This window comes from Bos indicus x Bos taurus, chromosome 28, assembly GCF_003369695.1.
Source record: "Bos indicus x Bos taurus breed Angus x Brahman F1 hybrid chromosome 28, Bos_hybrid_MaternalHap_v2.0, whole genome shotgun sequence".
NCBI classification, from domain to species: domain Eukaryota; kingdom Metazoa; phylum Chordata; class Mammalia; order Artiodactyla; family Bovidae; genus Bos; species Bos indicus x Bos taurus.
Window position 1 is genome coordinate 8,902,916 of NC_040103.1, and position 21,082 is coordinate 8,923,997.

The following is a 21,082-nucleotide window of genomic DNA, read 5'->3' on the forward strand; positions in this document are numbered from 1 at the left end:
GGACTCCAGCCTTCCCAGCCTAGGACAGTTGGGTCTTGAAGACATGCTCCCCACCCAGAGCCACTGTCCCCAGCTCCACTGTCCCCAAGCTGCCATCCCTCTGAGGTGGTTTTGTTGTCTCCAAGCCAGGGGGCAGGCCCTGGGCTCATAAGCTCAGAGCATCCTTGGAGCTGAGCAGCGGCACTTAGAGATTTAACCAAATAAGTCATCTGACTGTCTTGCTCTTCCAAGCCTAGGTCTTAGGCAAATAGTTCATGTTTTCAGGTTTTGAAGCATCTCTCTGAAGAGAATTGGAAGTTTTAGGGTGGGTGTGGAGTGAGGGGAGGCTTGCAGTTGGGTTGAAGGTCTGAGAGTGGAAGAGAAGCTGGGAGGGTTTAGGAGTTCTGAACAGAGGCCATGCTTGGGAGGGGACTGTGGTCTTGGGCCTGGATTGGGGACCCCGCTCACGGTTCCTGCTTTTCCAGGGCTCCTCCGTGTGTCAGGTGACCGCCATCGGCGTGACCGTCATCCTGCTGTACACCTCTCGGGCCTGCTACAACCTGTTCATCTTGTCGTTCTCTCAGAGCAAGAATGTCCATTCCTTTGATTACGACTGGTACAATGTGTCAGACCAGGTCAGTGGGCGCTGGAGCCTTGCTTTGACAGCATGCCGTGTGGCAGAGAGGTGTCAGCTCCTTGCTTTTGCTGCTGAAGAGCTGGGTGACCTTGGGAGTCACTTAACTGGGTGGTGTCTACATCCTCATGTCAAATGCAATCACTGTACCTGCCTTGTTCCAGCTCACACGTCTTGTGAGAAAATTAGAAAACAGACACACTTCTCCTTGCTACTTTCTGGGGCTTTTGTCAAGCAGTACTTAAAACTTTTAAGTGTTTTTATATAAATGTAATACGATTTTATTAAAGGGTGAAATTTGCAAAGATAAAAATGAATTGTATTCAATTCATTTAGGTTAGAAAACACATAAAATGATGAAGTGGTTTTTGTTTTTTTTTAATGGAGCAGTAAGCGAAAGAAATGTAGACAAAAGTGACCAAGGATATTAAGGGGTTAGAAAGAGCCCATTTTACATCTCAGTATGAAACTCTTTCTTTTTTATAATGTTTCTAGAAATTCGTAAACAAATGAACAAAGGTAATGAAATATAATATGGCATCCATGTTCACAAAAGCTCAAAATATAAACGACTGAGAGGGGAATTCCCGGGCTGTCCGGTGGTTAAGACTCTGTGCTTGCACTGCAGGGGACATGGGTTCAGTCCCTGGTTGGGGAATTAAGATTCCACATGCTGCATGGTATGGCCAAACAAAGAGAAGGAAAAAAAAAATGAGAATTAATCAGCATTCCCTAATTTGAAAAGTATCATTTCTTTGTCTCCAGCCCTGAACAAAGTGCCAGAAACACAAAAATGAACAGACCCATCCTTCCATGTAGAAGTTTATGTCCACTGAAGAAAAGAGCCACACAGAGAAGCCATTACAGCAAAGAAATAGAAGCTTCTAAAGTAGGAGTTTACTGGGTTGAATTGCAAATTCTCTTGAGATTTTCCTGGGTAAACACTGAATATCCAACTATAGACAAATCCACCTCTAAAATCCCAACAGTGCTCAAACCTTGAATTAACACTCTGGAGGAAAGAAGAAAACAACCGTGCTAAGTTAAAACCGATGGGGGGTACTTCCTGGTGGTTCAGTGGTTAAGCCTTCACCCTCCCAGTGCAGGGGACTCGGGTTCCATCCCTGATCGGGGAACTAAAATCCCACAGGGTGCAGCTCAAATAGATAGATTCTACCAAAAACAACAACAACTGAGGGCAAGATGAAATCCATAAGAGGCTCGTGCCAGGCATTAGACTGGATTTAAACCACAACAATCATAATCACCAATCAAACCAACAGCACAAATGGGGGGTGGGAGGAAGGTGGGCAGGGCGCTGGTGAAGAATTTCCTGTTGTGAGAAATCAAATACATACAAATCTAAACGTGCAACAGTGATAAATTAGAGACTTATTCATGATACCCAGAGGACTTTTATCGTGGTAACATGTAGGTACAACTGACTAATCATTTCTAAGTGCACAGTACATTCACAGTGTCATGCAACCATCACCACCATCCATCTCCAGAACGTCTTCATCTTCCCAAACTGAGACTCTCTCCTCATTAAGCCACAAGCATTTGGTTTTAACAAAATACTTATTTCAATGCTTCTTTCAAGTAAGAGCTTATAAATACAATGAATTCAAAATATCACAAATTTTTATCACAAACAACACAATTCTGTTGTTTTGGGTGGCTGTTTGTTTATAGATGTCAGGATCTATGTGTCGCAGCCAAAATAATCTAGGAGCCAGCAGATGGCCCCAAGATGCAGGTCATGTGTGTAGAATGGTGGAGCACACAGCACACTTCTGAGACATGTGGGTGGAGTTTCAGTGCAGCGTTTGAGTCATCTTTCTGAAGAGGCGCGAGATTGGTTTTGGGTACTGTACTTTAAGGCTTCCCCGGCAGTGCTAGCGGTAAAGAACCCTCCTGCCAATGCCGGAGACCTGGGTTCCATCTCTGGGTCAGGAAGATCCCCCGGAAAAGGGCACGGCGAACCCACTCCAGTATTCTTGCCTGGAGAATCCCATGGACAGAGGAGCCTGGCAGGGTACAAGTCCATGAGGCCACAAAGAGTCGGACCCGACTGAAACGGCTTAGCGTGCACGCGTATACTTTGAACACAATGTGGTGGAGAAGGTGAGAGGGTTCCGTGTAGGGACCGGCCCTTTATGGTTTGATGGCGTTTCTGTCTTCCTTTGAAATGCCGGGCTTTCTGACAGACTTGCCCAGAAATAGCCTCACACACCCTGCCTCTGGCCTTCAGAAAGGAGCGCGCTGCTACACCCCATCTGCTCAGCTGTCTCACTGGTCCAGGAGGCCAGCATCCTGGACTGGGAGGCTTTTTTTTTCTAGACAGTCTAGCCTGCTGTAGGCTTTAAAATGTAAATATAGGATGTGGTTAATGTGAAGAGAAATAAAAAAAACTGACACATTTATTCCAAGGATTAGACTAAGGCTACGATTGTGATATGCTGCTCTTGAGAACTGGGAAGTGGGGGACTTCCCTCATGGTCCGGTGGCTAAGACTGCATTCCCAATGCAGGGTACCTGGGTTCGATCCCTGGTGAGGGAACTAGATAGATCTCACATGCTGCAACTAAGAACTGGTGCAGCCAAATAAATATTAAAAAAAAAAGAATTGGGAGAGGGACTTCCCTGGTGGTCTAGTAGTTAGAATTCCATGTTTCTAATGCAGGCGGCACGGGTTTGATTCCTGGCTGGGGAACTAGGATCCTGCATGACACACAGTGTAGCCAAAAAATGATTTTAAAAAAGAATTGGGAGAAGGCAGCAGAACAATATCATTATTCGGTTGTCGAAGAAAAGTTAGCTTAGAGACTTCATTTGGATGTAAGGAAGATTCCTGGAGGGTGAAGGAATGAAGCATCAGAGACTGGCAGTTACTGTCTTTGAATATTTCGAAGACGATAATTGTCTCTCCTGGGACTTCCCTGGTGGTCCAGTGGTTAAGAATCTGCCTGCTAACGCAGGGGACATGGATTCAATCCCTGGTCCCAGAAGACCCACCATGCCAAGGGGCAGCTAAGTGGGTGTGCCACAACTACTGAGCCCACAAGCCCCCGAGCCTACGCTCTACAAGAGAAGCCACTGCAATGAGAAACCCGAGCACCACAGCTAGAGAGTAGCCCCCACTCACCGTGACTAGAGAAAAGCCCATGCATTAATGAAGACCCAGCACAGTCAAAAACTAACTAAATAAAATGTTTTTAAAATTATCTATCCTATATGGTTTAAATAACTACCCCCCCAACCACCAAGGTCTGGCACAGTAGCATTAATAGTATCTGATTTCAACGTGCATGTTTTAGGGGGAAGAAATTACACTGTATTAGATTTAGTCTCTGTCATATTAGAACTGAATCAAACTTGTTCTGTCCTCAGTCTGGTGACTCTCCATTTTCTCCCTCTCTCCTCCCCAGGCGGATTTGAAGAATCAGCTGGGAGATGCCGGATACATAGTGTTTGGAGTGGTCCTCTTTGTGTGGGAACTCTTACCTACCACCTTAGTGGTCTACTTCTTCCGAGTCAGAAATTCTACGAAAGACCTTGTAAGTAATCCACTTTGTATTTGCAGAAAGTGAGTGTGAAAGTCGCTCAGTCGTGTCCGACTCTTTGCGACCCTATGGACTGCACAGTCCATGGAATTTTCTAGGCCAGAATACTGGAGTGGGTAGCCTTTCCCTTCTCCCAGGGATCTTCCCAACCCAGGGACCAAACGCAGGTCTCCTGCATTGCAGGAGGATTCTTCACTTGCTGAGCCACAAGGGAAGCTCAAGAATATTGGAGTGGGTAGCCTATCCCTGCACCAGCAGATCTTCCCGATCCAGGAATCGAACTGGGATCTCCTGCATTGCAGGTGGATTCTTTTGCAGAAAACATCTCCTAATTCTAATCACAAAGCCTACAGTTGGAATTTTTTCTTAGATTTTTGATAGATTCTTCCATCTTATTCTAATATGAAAAGTTCCTTTGTTTCATTGAGACTTTCTTTTCCATTCATTATCTTTTGAGGGAAACTTGTTTTTCAGTTTAATTTTACCAAAAAAAGAAAAAAACACCCAAAAACATTGCATCTCGAATCCTGGAGATAGTGATTAACTTTTTTCCTAATGAAACAGCTGCCTCACTAGTCTTTGAGCCTTGACTTGCTATGAACCAAATATAGAAGCTTTTATTTTAGCCAAGGAAAATGGAGAATGGTAACTCAGCTCTTCACCCCTGTGTTGTGCTGGATGGTGATTAGGGGAGGGGGTGGTAGGGAAGACAACTTTATTGTGAAGAATGCTTAAATCACTCCCCCAACTCAGTCGCATTTCTGGTCAACCAGCTTCATATAAATGTCCTTATGGGAGGGGGCAGAAAATGCAAAACCTGGTACTGTGAGGGAGCTCATGGAAGCTTTGTTCCACGAATTATTCCACCCAGAGGAACTAGTGGTAGAATCACTGATCTGTGAAGCCCACAGAAAAGTACATGTGTGTGTGACTTTCTCGGTCATGTCTGACTCTTTGTGACCCCAAGGACTGTAGCCCTCTGTCCATCCAATTCTCTAGGCAAGAATACTTGACTGGGTTGTCATTCCCTTCTCCAGGGGATCTTCCCGACCCAGGGATAGAACCCAGGTCTCATGCATTGCAGGAAGATTCTTTACTGTCTGAGCCACCAGAGAAGCCCACAGAAAAGTAGAGTAATGGTTTTTGGTCAACATAAGCACAGCGTGGGTGGCAAGGAAAGCACTGGTTTTCATGACCAACTTGTGTTTTATCTTGTCTCTTTCTTAGTCATCTCTGGATAGTCACTGGTGAGCCAGGAATAGGAAAAAATAAAAAAATAAAAGTAAGACTGGAAGGGGGTGGTTGGTGGAGAACTGCAGCCTGACCCATAAGCCCCTGAAGATAGAGTGGCAGTGGGCACCATTTTCCGGATCTGAGGGTCAGTTTCCTCTCCTTTTGCCATTTTTACCTTCAGAACAGCAATTCGATGCCCCCGTTGACTATTCCTGGCATTGGAAACTCCTGGAGGCTTCTATAAAGTCAGACTCAAATTCTTCGGTGTTGGTAGCAGAGAAACATGAGGAGAGTGGGCACTGGACTCTAGGCTAGAGTCCAGTGCCTTATTTTTCTTCCTTTTCTGAAGAAGTTGAAGTTTTCTGGAAAGAGCCTCTTAACAAAAATCCCTCTGCTCTCTATGCTTTTCCTTGGCTTTCCACAGCCTTCTTACCACTTCTTAGTATGTCAGAGGCTTAGCTATACTCCCAAAATCCAAGGCAGTCTGAAGGAGAGACTGGACATCTGGGTCCTAAGGAGTGAAAGTCTGTCATTCAAAGTACTATTTTATTAACAAATTATTGACCAGAGGTGCATTAATATGTCTTTTGTTACCCAAACATTATGGACCAGAGACAACATGTTTTTAGAGAGTGATACAGTTGACATCACTGTGCCAAGTTGTTAGAGCTTAAAATTAATCAAAGGTTCCTTCTATAGCTTATGATTGTCATTATCATTCACGTTTTGCTTCATTAGATTTTTGTTCCAACCCTGTGTATATTATAAGGCTTCCCTGGTGGCTCAGACAGTAAAGTGTCTGCCTGCAGTGCTGGAGACCTGGGTTCGATCCCTGGGTTGGGAAGATCCCCCAGAGAAGGAAATGGCAACCCACTCCAGTACTCTTGCCTGGAAAATTCCATGGACTGAGAGGCTCCTCAGAGCCTGGTAGGCTGCAGTCCATGGGGGTGCAAAGAGTCGGACATGACTGAGCAACTTCACTTTATGTATATTATAAATACAAATTTATTACTGTAAAATTTTCAAAATGATGCATCTCGAAATTTTGAATGAATTTTTTGGTGAATTTTATGCAGATCCTTTCTCTGATTATCTGAGTGACCTGTATACTAGTGTCTTAAAAGATGATAGTTCTGCAAAATACAGTTCTGATTCAGACATTGTGAATATTAGCCCAAAAGAAGACAGAAAGCCTAAGTGATTGGTTCTGATAAGGAAAGAGAAAATGAAGCTCACGGTGCTGGAGGAGACTTTACAGGTGTGACAGGTGTAATTACTGAATATAACAACCCACAAAGTGCTAGTAAAATAGCAGAATTAATTTTTGGCTGGCCAAAATAAAAGTCACCAGCCACAGGCATTAGTTTCTACAAAATTCCTTAGTGAATAATGAGTTAAATAAAGACAGAATAAAATGGATAGTTCATCTGTCCTCTCAGGTCGCATTATCCAGGGAAACATGCAGCCTTAACACACCCTCTGTGTATATGGAGTTACTTGGCTCTTGTGTTTGAATATATCTACTGTTTAGGGTATTATCTAGAGCAGTGGTTCCCAAACTTTTTGGCCTCAGGATACTTTACACTGATACATTATTAGTTATTATTTGTTTATTGAGGTATAATTGATATAAATTAGTTTTAGGTATACAGTATAATGATTTGGTATTTATATATATCGCAAGATGATCACCACAATAGGTCCAACTAATGTGTCACTGCACATAGTCTACAAAATTTTTGTGTATGTGATAGGAACTTCGAAGATCTACTCTTTCAGCTACTTTCAAATATGCAGTACAGTATTAACTATAGTCACCATGCTGTATGTGAATCCTCATGACTCATTCATTTTTATAACTGGAAGTTTGTATCTTTTGACCCCTTCCACCTATTTCACCCACCTCCTTCCTATCTCAGGCAGCCACCAATCTGTTCTCTATATCTGTGAGCTTGGTGTTTGTCTGTTTTTAGATTCCCTATATAAGTGAAATGATATGCTATTTATCTCTTTTTACCTTTTTCTAGTTGACTTATTTCACTTAACATAGTGCTCTCAAGATTCAACCATATTTTTGCAAATAGCGAGATTTCATTCTTTAAAAAAAAAGTATTGTAGTATAGTTGATTTACAATGTTGTATTAATTTCTGCTGTACAGCAAAGTGACTCAGTTATGCATATATGTATTCTTTGTCATATTCTTTCCCATTGTGGTTTATCAGGAGGTTTCATTCTTTTTATGACTGAATAGTTTGTGTGTGTGCATATCATTTTCTTTATCCATTCATGCATCGGTGGACATTTGGGTTGTCTCCATATCTTGGCTATTGTAAATAATGCTTCAGTGAACACGGGGATGTGTATATCCTTTTGAATTAATATTTTCATTTTCTTCAGATAAGTATGCAAAAGAGGAACTGATGGATTATGAGGTAGTTCTGTTTTTAATTTTTTGAGGAACCTCTATAGTGATTGCATTAATTTATATTCTCACCAACAACACACAGTGATTCCCTTTTCTCTGCATCCTCGCTAACACTTTTCTTTTTGATAGTAGCTATTCTGACAGGTGTGCAGTGGTTCCATTTGTTTTTGCTATTGAGTTGTATGAGTTCTTTACGTATTTTGTATATTAACTCATTATCTTGTCTAGGAATTGCAGATATTTTCTCCCATTTGGTAGGCTGCCTTTTCATGTTGTTGATGGTTTTCCTTTGCTGTGCAGAACCTGTTTAGTTTGATGTAGTCCCACTTGTTTATTTTTTATTTTGTTTCCTTTGCTTTTGGAGTTAGACCCCAAAATCATCATCAAGATGAATATCAAGGAACTTACTGCCAATCCTTTTTTCTAGTTTTATGGCTTCAGGTCTTACCTGCAAGTCTTCCATCCATTTGGAGTTAATTTTTGTGTATGATGTAAGATTATAGTCCAGTTTTCCCAGCACCATTCATTGAAGAGGCTGTCCTTTCCTTCGTGCGTGTTCTTGACTGCTTTGTGATAATTTAGTTGACCATATATTCATAGGTTTCTTTCTGGGCTCTCTGTACCGTTCTGTTGATCTATGTGTCTGCTTCTATGCCAATACCATACTGTTTTGATTACTATAGCTTTGTAAAATAGTTTGAAATCAGGGGGCATGATGCCTACTCCAGCTTTGTTCTTTTTGTTCAAGATTGCTTTGGCTATTTGGGGTTACATTGATAAGTTATTGAGCACACCAACAAGCTAGTTTGGAGGTATGTATATGTGTAATTTTAAAAAATATTTGTTAATTAATTATAAATAAACCCATAATGTGTTACCATAATTTTTTTTATGAAGAAGAACTATATTCTCCAAAACAAATTAGTGAGAAGAGTTCAGTTCAGTTGCTCAGTTGTGTCTGACTCTGTGACCCCATGGACCACAGCATGCCAGGCCTCCCTGTCCATCACCAACTCCTAGTTTACTCAAACTCATGTCCATTGAGTCAGTGATGCCATCCAACCATTTCATCCTCTGTCATCCCCTTCACCTCCTGCCCTCAATCTTTCCCAGCATCAGGGTCTTTTCAAATGAGTCAGCTCTTCGCATCAGGTGGCCAAAGTATTGGAGTTTCAGCTTCAACATCAGTCCTTCCAATGAACACTCAGGACTGATCTCCTTTAGGATGGACTGGTTGGATCTCCTTGCAGTCCAAGGGACTCTCAAGAGTCTTCTCCAACACCACAGTTCAAGTATCAATTCTTCAGTGCTCAGCTTTCTTTATAGTCCAACTCTCACATCCATACATGACTACTGGAAAAACCACAGCCTTGACCAGACAGACCTTTGTCAGCAAAGTAATGTCTCTGCTTTTTAATATGCTGTCTAGGTTGGTCATAACTTTCCTTCCAAGGAGTAAGCGTCTTTTAATTTCATGGTTGCAGTCACCATCTACAGTGATTTTGAAGCCCAGAAAAATAAAGTCAGCCACTGTTTCTACTGTTTCCCCATCTATTTGCCATGAAGTGATGGGACCGGATGCCATGATCTTCGTTTTCTGAATGTTGAGCTTTAAGCCAACTTTTTCACTCTCCTCTTTCACTTTCATCAAGAGGTTCTTTAGTTCTTCATTGTTTAAATTTTGTGACTTTTTAATGTCTGGCTTAATGGAAGACAGCTACATTCTCCTATCTGCTTCTGTTGTGATATGTTGTTTTGAAGTACATGAAGAAAATCAAGCCTCACATTTTAATATAAATGTATTTTTTAATATACACCCAAACTCAATGAGATATGATTTCTTAAGATTTCTTAGCTGCAATTTGGAATCTAAAACTGTATCAGTGAACTTTTCATGTTGTTTTCTATGTTAACATCTGTTGGTTTACCTTGCACTTTGATATTTGCTCAGCGTTCAAATGATCTTTCGATGAATTTGTCAGGGAGAAAGTGCTCTCCCTGTCCTATTCCTCTGCAATCTTCTCTCCTCCCCATCTACCTTGCACTTTGAATGGATCTTTATATCCATGCATGGTTTTGTCGTGTCATGTATTGGTCATTTGGAAAATTTTGGTTTATTGAGTTATGCATATCTTTCAAAAGTTGTATTTCCATTATACAATACAAGAAAAATATCTCATTCATTAATCTCACCACTGATCATCAGAAAAAATCAAATATTCGGAACCTGTCAACCTCATGGTGGAGAATACAAGGTTTCCAAAGCTTTCATGTTTGCTTAAAAGGTGAAATTTGATCAGTGAAAACAGTCACATGTTTTCCTTGGATTTACAGCTCAGTTCATTCATTTTTGAGAGAGTGTCTGCCAAATGTCCACAGCTGAAAAGCCATGGTTGTCATGAAGCTGTTGCAGGAAGGAGGACCCCTTCCAGGGCCCGAAACTGGGCTCTTATCTAACACTGGGCTCTGGTCTAACACTCGGAAATGAATTGTCCGAGGAGACACATGTGCTGACAAAGCAAGAGATTTTATTGGGAAGGGCACCCGGGTGGAGAGCAGTAAGGTAAGGGAATCCAGGAGAACTGCTCTGCCACGTGGCTCGCAATGTCGGGTTTTATGGTGATAGTTTCCGGGTGGTCTTTGACCAATCATTCTAATTCAGAGTCTTTCCTGGTGGCGCACGCATTGCTCAGCCAAGATGGATGCTAGCGAGAGGGATTCTGGGAAGTGGACGGACACACGGTGTCTCCTTTTAACCTTTCCCGAACTCTTCCTGTTGGTGGTGGCTTATTAGTTCCGTATTCCTTATCAGGATCTCCTGTCATAAAACAACTCATGCAAAGGGTTACTATGGTGCCTGGCCAGGGTGGGTGGTTTCAATCAGAGTGCTTCCCCTAACAAAGCTGTCATGTTGCATGAAAAAAGTAACTATAACTCGGAGTTGTACAGGTTCTTTTTCTTGTAATAAAATTTCAGTAGTCAGTTTTTCCTGCTTTGTTAAGTGAATCTTTTTTGAACTGTGACTGTGTAGTGGTGAAGAGCACAGTAACTGCTAGTACAGTTGGTGTCATTGCTTTGAAATGTGCTCAGGCAGCACCAGTTTTGCTAACTACAGCTTTTGCATCACTGGTGCCAGTGTCAACACAATAGAAAAGGTAAATAGCTTCTTTATATGATAATTATGCAAATAGGTATGACCTTGCTGATCCTTGAAAGCATCCCGGGAATCTCCAGCAGTTATTGGGCCACACTGATAACTGCTCATCTACAGTAGTGTGTTAATGAGTGAAAATGATTCTTTACTCCCTAAAGGACATTATCTCCTGATTCATCCTGAGACAGTGAATTCAGCATGAACAATGTAAAATCATAAATAGGAAGCCCTTCCTATTTTTTATATTGTAGTCATGAAGTAATTCTCATTAGCAGGTAAATCTGAGTGTCAGGTTTGGCTTGGTGAAGCACCAGTGTTCATAAAATACCCCTGGGCAAGACTGCCAGGGTTAAAAGCATTATTACATACAGTATTTGGTAAAAATAGCTAACAACTGTATAGCACTTATATGTGCTAGGCCTTGTTCTAAGCATTTTAAATATACTTTAATTCTCACAATAACTCTGTAAAGTAGATGAATATAATACTCATTTTGAGATGAGGAAACTGAGGCTCAGAATCATGGCTGGTAGGGGACAGAGCTCCTATTCAAACTGAGGCATCCTGGCTCCCAGATCCATGATTTTAAAAAAAAAAAAAAATGTATTTTATTGAAGTATAGTTGATTTACAGTGTTTCAGGTGCCCAGCAAGGTGATGCGGTTATACAAGTACACATGTATTGTTTTTGAAATTATTTTCCATCATAGATTATTACAAGATATTAACTGTAGTTCCCTATGCTATACATTAAACCTTTGCTGCTTATCTATTTTTTAGTTAGAAATCTAGCATTCTATTTATACTAGGTCCAACAAGTGGAATCAAAATGTCATAATTTTTTTAGTTAGGCAAAAATTCATAAGTTTTCTAAAATAGATATATTATGCATATTTATATCTATGTATACAAAAGCTTTTCTACTATACCTGATAAAGGCTTGAGAAAGAACATCAAAAAAAGAAGAGATGGAGAAACTGGAGAACATAAACTAAATGAAATGGGAGCACTGAATATGAAATAGAAAAAGTGAAACTAACTAGATAAAAGTAAAAGATCATCATGTAGTCCAGATGTTTTTAAGCATGACTGCTCATTAGAAACATATCTGGAGCTCTGGAGAAAAAAAGCAATAACTGAGCATTTGTATTTTTCAAAAACATTCAAGATAATTCTTATATGCATCTGGATTTTAAAAAGTAATTATAGGTTTTTCTGTTAGATCCTAGTTTTGGTGACAGAGAGTTCTGTTATTTTTCTGTTGACCAATCATGATACAGTGGTATTAAGTGAGTAATAGTTACATAATCACAATAGTAAAAGATGTTTATCAGTTTTCACAATCAATAGCCAGACAAAAAATAAAAGATAATTATAATTGTAAGCCATAATGGGAACATGACTAACGTAAAAATGTAAAATAATTATGTACAATTTGGGAGCATCAAGCAGAGTGATGTGGTAAGTGCATACATACACGTTTTCATCCACCCAGCCAGTCTATGTCTTTTCGTTGGTGCGTTTAATCCATTTATATTTAAGGTAATTATCTATATGTATGATCCTGTTACCATTTTCTTAATTGTTTTGGGTTTATTTTCTGTAGGTCTTTTCCTTCTCTTGTGTTTCCTGCCTAGAGAAGTTCCTTTAGCATTTGTCGCAAAACTGGTTTGGTGGTGCTGAAGTCTCTTAACTTTTGCTTGTCTGGAAAGCTTTTGATTTCTCCATCAAATCTGAAGGAGAGTCTTGCTGGGTAGAGTATTCTTGGTTGTAGGTTCTTCCCCTTCATCACTTTAAATATGTCATGTCATTTCCTTCTGGCTTGTAGAGTTTCTGTTGAGAAATCAGCTGATAGCCTGATGGGAGATCCCTTGTATGTTATTTGTTGTTTTCCCCTTGTTGCTTTTAATATTTTATCTCTGACTTTAATTTTTGTCAGTTTGATTACTATGTGTCTTGGTGTGTCCCTCCTTGGGTTTATCCTGCCTGGACTTGGTTGACTATTTCTTTTCCCATGTTAGGAATTTTTCAGCTATCATTTCTTCCAATATTTTCTCATGTCCTTTCTCTCTTCTCCTTCTGGGACCCCTATAATGTCAATGTTGGTGTGTTTAATGTTGTCCCAGAGGTCTCTTAGACTGTCTTTTCATTCTTTTTTCTATATTCTGTTCTGTGGCAGTGATTTCCACCCTTCTGTTATGGATCCAGGTCATTTATCAGTTCTTCTGCCTCAATTATTCTGCTATTGATTCCTGCTGCTGTATCGCTTTAGTCGTGTCCAACTCTGTGCGACCCCGTAGACAGCAGCCCACCAGGCTTCCCATCCCTGGGATTCTCCAGGCAAGAACACTGGAGTGGGTTGCCATTTCCTTCTCCAGTGCATGAAAGTGAAAAGTGAAAGTGAAGTCGCTCAGTCGTGCCCGACTCTAGTGACCCCACATGGGATTTTCTAGGCAAAAGTACTGGAGTGGGGTGATTGATTCCTTCTAGTGTATTATTCCAGAGAAGGCAATGGCACCTCACTCCAGTACTCTTGCCTGGAAAATCTCATGGACAGAGGAGCCTCGTAGGCTGCAGACCATGGGGTCGCTAAGAGTCGGAGATGACTGAGCGACTTCACTTTCAAAACTTTTCACTTTCATGCATTGGAGAAGGAAATGGCAACCCACTCTAGTGTTCTTGCCTGGAGAATCCCAGGGACTGGGGGAGCCTGGTGGGCTGCCATCTATGGGGTCGCACAGAGTCGGACACGACTGAAGCGACTTAGCAGCAGCAGCAGCAGCAGTGTATTATTCATCTCTGTTTGTTAGTTCTTTAGTTCTTGTAGGTCTTAGGTAAACATTTCTTACATCTTCTCAATCTTTGCTTCTATTCTTTCCAGAGATCCTGGATCATCTTCACTATCATTATTCTGAATTTTTTTTTTTTTCTGGAAGGTTGCCTATCTGCACTTTATTTAGTTGTTTTTCTGGGGTTTTATCTTGTCCTTTCATCTGGGACATAACTTTCTGCTTTTTCATCATGATTAACTTTCTGTACTATGGTTTTTGTTTTAGCTTCTGTGGGACTGTTTCTTCTTGCTTCTGTGTGCCCTCTGATGGATGAGGCTAAGAGGCTTGTGTAAGCTTCTTGATGGGAGGAACTGGGGAAAACTAGGTCTTGCTCTGGTGGTCAGGGCCTTCCTCAGATCAGATCAGTCGCTCAGTTGTGTCCGACTCTTTGCGACCCCATGAATCGCAGCACGCCAGGCCTCCCTGTCCATCACCAACTTCCGGAGTTCACCCAGACTCACGTCCATCGAGTCAGTGATGCCATCCAGCCATCTCATCCTCTGTTGTCCCCTTCTCCTCCTGCCCCCAATCCCTCCCAGCATCAGAGTCTTTTCCAATGAGTCAACTCTTCACATGAGGTGGCCAAAGTACTAGAGTTTCAGCTTTAGCATCATTCCTTCCAAAGAAATCCCAGGGCTGATCTCCTTTAGAATGGACTGGTTGGATCTCCTTGCAGTCCAAGGGACTCTCAAGAGTCTTCTCTAACACCACAGTTCAAAAGCATCAATTCTTCGGCGCTCAGCCTTCTTCACAGTCCAACCCTCATATCCATACATGACCACAGGAAAAACCATAGCCTTGACTAGCCAGACCTTTGTTGGCAAAGTAATGTTTCTGCTTTTGAATATGCTATCTAGGTTGGTCATAACTTTCCTTCCAAGGAGTAAGCGTCTTTTAATTTCATGGCTGCAGTCACCATCTGTAGTGATTTTGGAGCCCCCCAAAATAAAGTCTGACACTGTTTCCACTGTTTCCCCATCTATTTCCCATGAAGTAGTGGGACCGGATGCCATAATCTTCGTTTTCTGAATGTTGAGCTTTAAGCCAACTTTTTCACTCTCCACTTTCACTTTCATCAAGAGGCTTTTGAGTTCCTCTTCACTTTCTGCCATAAGAGTGGTATCATCTGCATATCTGAGGTTATTGATATTTCTCCCGGCAGTCTTAATTCCAGCTTGTGTTTCTTCCAGTCCAGTGTTTCTCATGATGTACTCTGCATAGAAGTTAAATAAACAGGGTGACAATATACAGCCTTGACGAACTCCTTTTCCTATTTGGAACCAGTCTGTTGTTCCATGTCCAGTTCTAACTGTTGCTTCCTGACCTGCATACAGATTTCTTAAGAGGCAGATCAGGTGGTCTGGTATTCCCATCTCTTTCAGAATTTTCCACAGTTTGTTGTGATCCACACAAAGGCTTTGGCATAGTCAATAAAGCAGAAATAGATGTTTTTCTGGAACTCTTGCTTTTTCCATGATCCAGCGGATGTTGGCAATTTGATCTCTGGTTCCTCTGCCTTTTCTAAAACCAGCTTGAACATCAGGAAGTTCACGGTTCACATATTGCTGAAGCCTGGCTTGGAGAATTTTGAGCATTACTTTACTAGCGTGTGAGATGAGTGCAATTGTGCGGTAGTTTGAGCATTCTTTGGCATTACCTTTGGGATTGGAATGAAAACTGACCTTTTCTAGTCCTGTGGCCGCTGCTGAGTTTTCCAAATTTGCTGGCATATTGAGTGCAGCACTTTCACAGCATCATCTTTCAGGATTTGGAATAGCTCAACTGGAATTCCATCACCTCCACTAGCTTTGTTTATAGTGATGCTTCCTAAGGCCCACTTGACTTCACATCCAAGATGTCTGGCTCTAGGTCAGTGATCACACCATCGTGATTATCTGGGTCGTGAGGATCTTTTTTGTACAGTTCTTCTGTGTATTCTTGCCATCTCTTCTTAATATCTTCTGCTTCTGTTAGGTCCAAGCTTTAATCCAATTGTCTGATGATGGGTGGGGTTGCACTCCCTCCCTGGTAGTTGTTTGGCCTGAGGCGACCCAGACCTGGGGTCTAAGGGCTCTATGGTAAGGTTAATGGCAAACTCCAAGAGGGTTTATGCCAAGGGGGACCTTCCAGTGACCCCCGTCCCTATGGTATGCCCCTGCCAGCCCACGCCTTCACAGGAGGCCCTCTAATACTAGCAGGCAGTTTTGGTTCGGTCTCCTGTGGGGTCACTGCTCCTCTCCTCTGGGTCTTGGTGCATGTACAGTTTTGTTTGTGCCCTCCAAAACTGGAGTCTATTTTCCCCAGTCCTCTAGAAGTCCTATAATCAAATCCTGCTGACCCTCAAGGCCAGGTTCCCTGGGGATTCCCAGTCCCTATGTTGGATCCCCAGACTGGGAAGCCTGATGTGGGGTTTAGAATCTTCACAACAGTGGGAGAACTTCTTTGGTATTATTCTTCTCCAGTCTGTGGGTCACCCACCTGGAGGGTATGGGATTTGATTTCATTGTGATTGCACCCCCTCCTACCATCTTGCTGTGGCTTCGTTGTCTTTGGATGTGGGGTATCTTTTATTGGTGAATTCTGGCATCCTCCTATTGGTGGTTCTTTAACAGCTAGTTGCAACTTTGGTGCTTTCACAGGAGGAGATGAGCACACGTCCTTCTACGCCACCATCTTGAAATGGAAGTCAGGTCCATGATTTTAATTCTGTCCTACACTGTGGCTTTGCTCGGCATAATAAGGTTTGGAGAAGAAATTAAATTCCTAATGACTCAGTAATAGTCCTATTACTATCTGTAACTTTGACCCTGATGCTGGGAAAGATCGAGGGCAGGAGGAGAAGGAGGCGATAGAGGATAAGATGGTTGGATGGCATCACTCACTCAATGGACATGAGTTTGAGCAAACTCCAGGAGGTAGTGAAGGACAGGGAAGCCTGGAGTGCTGCAGTCCATGGGGTCACAACGAGTTGGATGTGACTTAGCAACTGAATAACAATCTGTAACTTCTGTAATTTGACAAAAAAGTCAGATATTCTTTTGGGGAGAAACTTGTAATTTAATTAATACTCACTGACTTTTAAAAGAGCACATCCTGCAGGTGGGGTGTTTTTAAAAAATGTTCTCTACCATTTGTATCCAGAACACAGTGGTATAAACAAGCCTCTATACTTGACATCACTGGAGCCAGTGTAACAGTGTACTAGAGGTGTGGCTCTTTGGATCCACATCAGAAACCCAAGGGGTGCTTGCTTGGTCTAAGTATTGATGCTTAGGCCATGTCCTGGACTCAGCTGAGAATCTCTCAGGGTAGGTTCTGGGAATCAACATTTTAAATAATTTAATAAGCACCCCAAGTGATTTGAATGCACTGTAAAGTTTGAGAATCTCCATTGTATATGTGTGTGTGTGTGTGTGTGTGTGTATATATATACACACATATATTAAAATACACATATATTTTAAACAGCTTTATTGAGATATAATTTCCATTTAACAAACTGTTTACCCATTTCATGTAATTAAATGGCTTTTGATATATTCAGGTATGTGCAATTATCACCACCACAGAACATTTTTTATCACCTCAGAAAGAAACGTCATACCCTTTATCTACCATGCCCCATACCCCTGTCCCTAAGCAACTACTGATCTACTTTCTGTGTCTACAGATTGCCCTATTCTGGACTTTGATAAGAATGAGATCATATAGCATGCCACTTTTTGTCACTGGCTCTTCCACCTGGCAGAATGTTTTCAAGGTTCATCCACATTGTAGTATGTATTAGTACCTCATTCCTTTTTATGGCCAGTATTTCACTGTGTAGATATGCCACAGCTTGTTTATCCATCCATCGATGGACATTTGGGTTGTTTCCGTCTCTAGACTGTTATGAATAATGCTGCTATATTCATTACAGGTTTCTGTTTGAACATAGGTCTTTGTGTGTCTTCAGTATGTATCTAGCAGTACAATTGCTTGGGTCATTTGGTGATTCTAGGTTAAACTTTTTTGAAAAAGTGCCAGAGAGTTTTTATTCCCAATAGTGAAGTTTCCTCCACATCCTCCCCAGTGCTTGGTTATCTGGCTTTTTGATTCTGGACACCATGATAGATATCTCATTTTGGCTTTTAATTTGCATTTCACTGATGACTACAGATGTCAAGCATTTTTTAAATGTATTTATTTGGCCATGTGTATATCTTCCTTGGAAAAATGGCTATTCAGATCCTTTGCCCACTTAAACATTTTTTTCAATTGGAGGATAATTGCTTTACAATATTGGGTTGGTTCCTACTATTCATCAGCATGAATCAGCCATAGGTATACATATGTCCCCTCCCTCTTGAACCTCCCTCCCATCTCCCACCCTTCTAGATTGTCACAGAGCACCTGATTTGAGCTTCTTGCATTGAGTTGACTTTTTACTATTGAGTTGTAAGAGTTCTTGTATATTTTAGATAAGTCTCTTGTAAGAGACATGCTTTGCAACTATTTTCTCTCTGTGTGGCTGTCTTTTCACATTTTTGATGGTATCTTATGAAGCAAAAATACTTAATTTTGATGAAATCCAGGTTATGTTTTTTGGTTTGTTGCTTATTTTTGGTGACATATCTAAAAATTCTTTGCCAGGTCATGAAGATTTGCCCCTATATTTTCTTCTTAGAGTTGTATAGTTTTTAACTCCTATGTTTAGGTCTTTGATCCATTTTGAGTTACTTTTTGTATGTGTGTGTGCGGTAAGCCGTTTCATTCTATGTATAGATATTCTTGAATTGCTACAAATAGTAAAGTTGAAGGTGTTCCACCTCGTATAAGTTCTGCTTTGCTTCCTATGTTTGGCTAGATTAGTCTTACAAAAGCAGAAATTCACATATAAATACCCATCCTATAATAACCTTTTTTCAAACTCTCTTGGTTAACTTTTAAATGGACCACCATTGATATGGACAAAGATGCCAAACAAAAGCCAAGTTGAATCCACAGATGTGGAACCCACGTAGACTGAGGGCTGACTGTACTATGTCATTTTATATAAGGGATCTGAGCATCCTTGGATTTGGGTATCCGTGTGGGGTCCTACAAGCAGTGCCCTGTGGGTAACTGTGATTTTCTTAAACGGTAAACTCAGCTTGGGGACAGAAACAGGAGAGGCAGATTGTATAAACTGGCTAAGAAACTCTTAAAATTTCATCATTTCATTATTTTAATTCATTGCTGTGAATGCCCACATGATTATACACGTTTAGATCTTATTTGGGACTGTCTAGTTTGGCTGACTGGGGTATTGTCTGGTTTTTCTGTGAGAGATTAAAATAGTGATAATTCATTGCTGTGGGGTTTCCCTGGTGGCTTAGGCTGTAAAGAATCTGCCTGTGATACAGGAGACCCAGGTTCAACCCTGGTTCTGGGTTGGGAATATCCCACAGAGAAGGAAATGGCAACCCACTCTAATATTCTTGCCTGGGAAATCCCATGGACAGAGTTGCCTGGTGGGCTACAGTCTATGGGGTCACAAAGAGTCAGACAGGACCGAGTGACTTAACACAACACAAATTAACTGCTTCGAGCAGAACTCTGCAAGATTTTGTCCATACTGATAAGAGAAAAAGTTAATACTCTTAAATATAAAAGCAACTGAAATGAACACTCCAGCTGAACAGGTGCCTGCACTCAGCTGAATACAGCATCTTTAGTCTCCTGCAAGAAAGGGATGTTATTTTTCTTTGCCTGTGCGAGGCACAGTGACTGAAAGTACACTGAACAATTAAACTGTCCCTCCAGACAAACCCTGGAATGGTCCCCAGCCATGGATTCGGTCCCAGATCTTACTTCTTTGACAACCCTCGAAGATATGACAGTGATGATGACCTTGCCTGGAACATTGCCCCTCAGGGACTTCAGGGAAGGTAAGACCCTACCTAGTTCCTGTTAAGGGGCATGGCTAGGGGGCTGAAGGCCAAGCCAATGAGATAGATTCAAACTAAATGGGGGCGGGGGGAGGGTGGTGCAGAATGTCTACTTAAAACCCTGGAGCTGGGAGGTGAGGCAGACAGAAAAAGGAGGGGGAAACACCTGTGTAGTGAGATTAATTGCAGCCAGAGTCTCCCTCCAGGGACCAAGCGCTTTACCATGACAGCCCAGGGACGTTTCAGCCACACTCCACTGCCCAGTGCTCCTGTCCCCTCTTTCACTCTGGGGCTAAAGCGCTGACCTCATGCTTGCCAAGCTCCTCTCTTCTCTCTGCTGGTCCTTCCAGAACCACTCCGCTGTTCCTATGAAAGGACAGCTTCAGGCCAAGTGGGGTTTTTTGCAGTGAAAGCCAGTCTTATGTAATCCTTTGTAAATTTAAAGACCTACCATTAACATTTTAAGGTAAATTCTTTTCTTCCTGGGGTAAAATGATAAAGAGAGGATATGCTTGGTTTTCTGCTCTTTATTACCAATAGTAAAATCCTTAGAAAACCTCCTAAGTCTGAAAGGAGCCATTATTATAGGCACAGGAGAATTCAGGAAAAGCTGGGAGAATACCTTGCTCTCTCAGTGGATCAGGGAGTGGAAACATCCGGTCAGATAGAGGAAAAGACGGTGATAGGGAAAAAGAGAGTAGAGCCATCCATCCAGTCAGAAGGTCTAAAGAACAGATAAGGAAGGGAGAACTAGAAGGTGTCAAAGTCCTAAGGTCAGGACTTTTTTCCTGAGGTCAAAGGTGTCCTAATTCTCTTCCCTAAAACTGTCCTCTTATCCAGTCACCCCCCTGCAGTGCCGGCTCCCTATTTATGTCCCCCTGTATCTGCTGGAGCAGCCCTAACCCCTCACCTGCCAGTCTTTCCATTATATAGAGGAAAATAGTAACAGAAACACCAATAATTCTATGTGCATGATTGAGTGGTGACTGTATATTAAGATACTGTATGTTCTAAAAGTTTTACAGGTATTAACTCACAAAAGCCCAACAAGTTAGTTCCTAATATTACTCCCATCCTAACAGATATTAACACTGAGGCACAGAAGTTATTTGTCCAAAAACACACTGGTAGTGAATCGCAAAGAGTCGGACACGACTGAGCGACTGAACTGACTGAACTGAGTGTATCAGACTCTCCATTAGGATTCAGATACAATTTGTGGCTAAAGCATTGTGATATACATAGTGATTGGTATTACTGTGTATCAGTAATACTACTCTTCCAGGCTCTGAAGAGTTGAGGTGACTTTTGTGGGAGGTCTTCTAGCCACTGTGCATAGCTAGCACGGTTG

The 21,082-nt window shown here is 41.6% G+C and overlaps 1 protein-coding gene across 1 annotated transcript in view; it reads left to right on the forward strand.

Annotated features, from left to right (window-relative positions):
- GPR137B (G protein-coupled receptor 137B) overlaps positions 1–21,082 on the forward strand; it is a 58,534-nt gene that overhangs the window by 33,600 nt on the left and 3,852 nt on the right. The window contains 3 exon segments of the mRNA XM_027530485.1: positions 465–614; positions 4,045–4,173; positions 19,607–19,731. Coding sequence (XP_027386286.1) covers positions 465–614; positions 4,045–4,173; positions 19,607–19,731 — 404 coding nt within the window.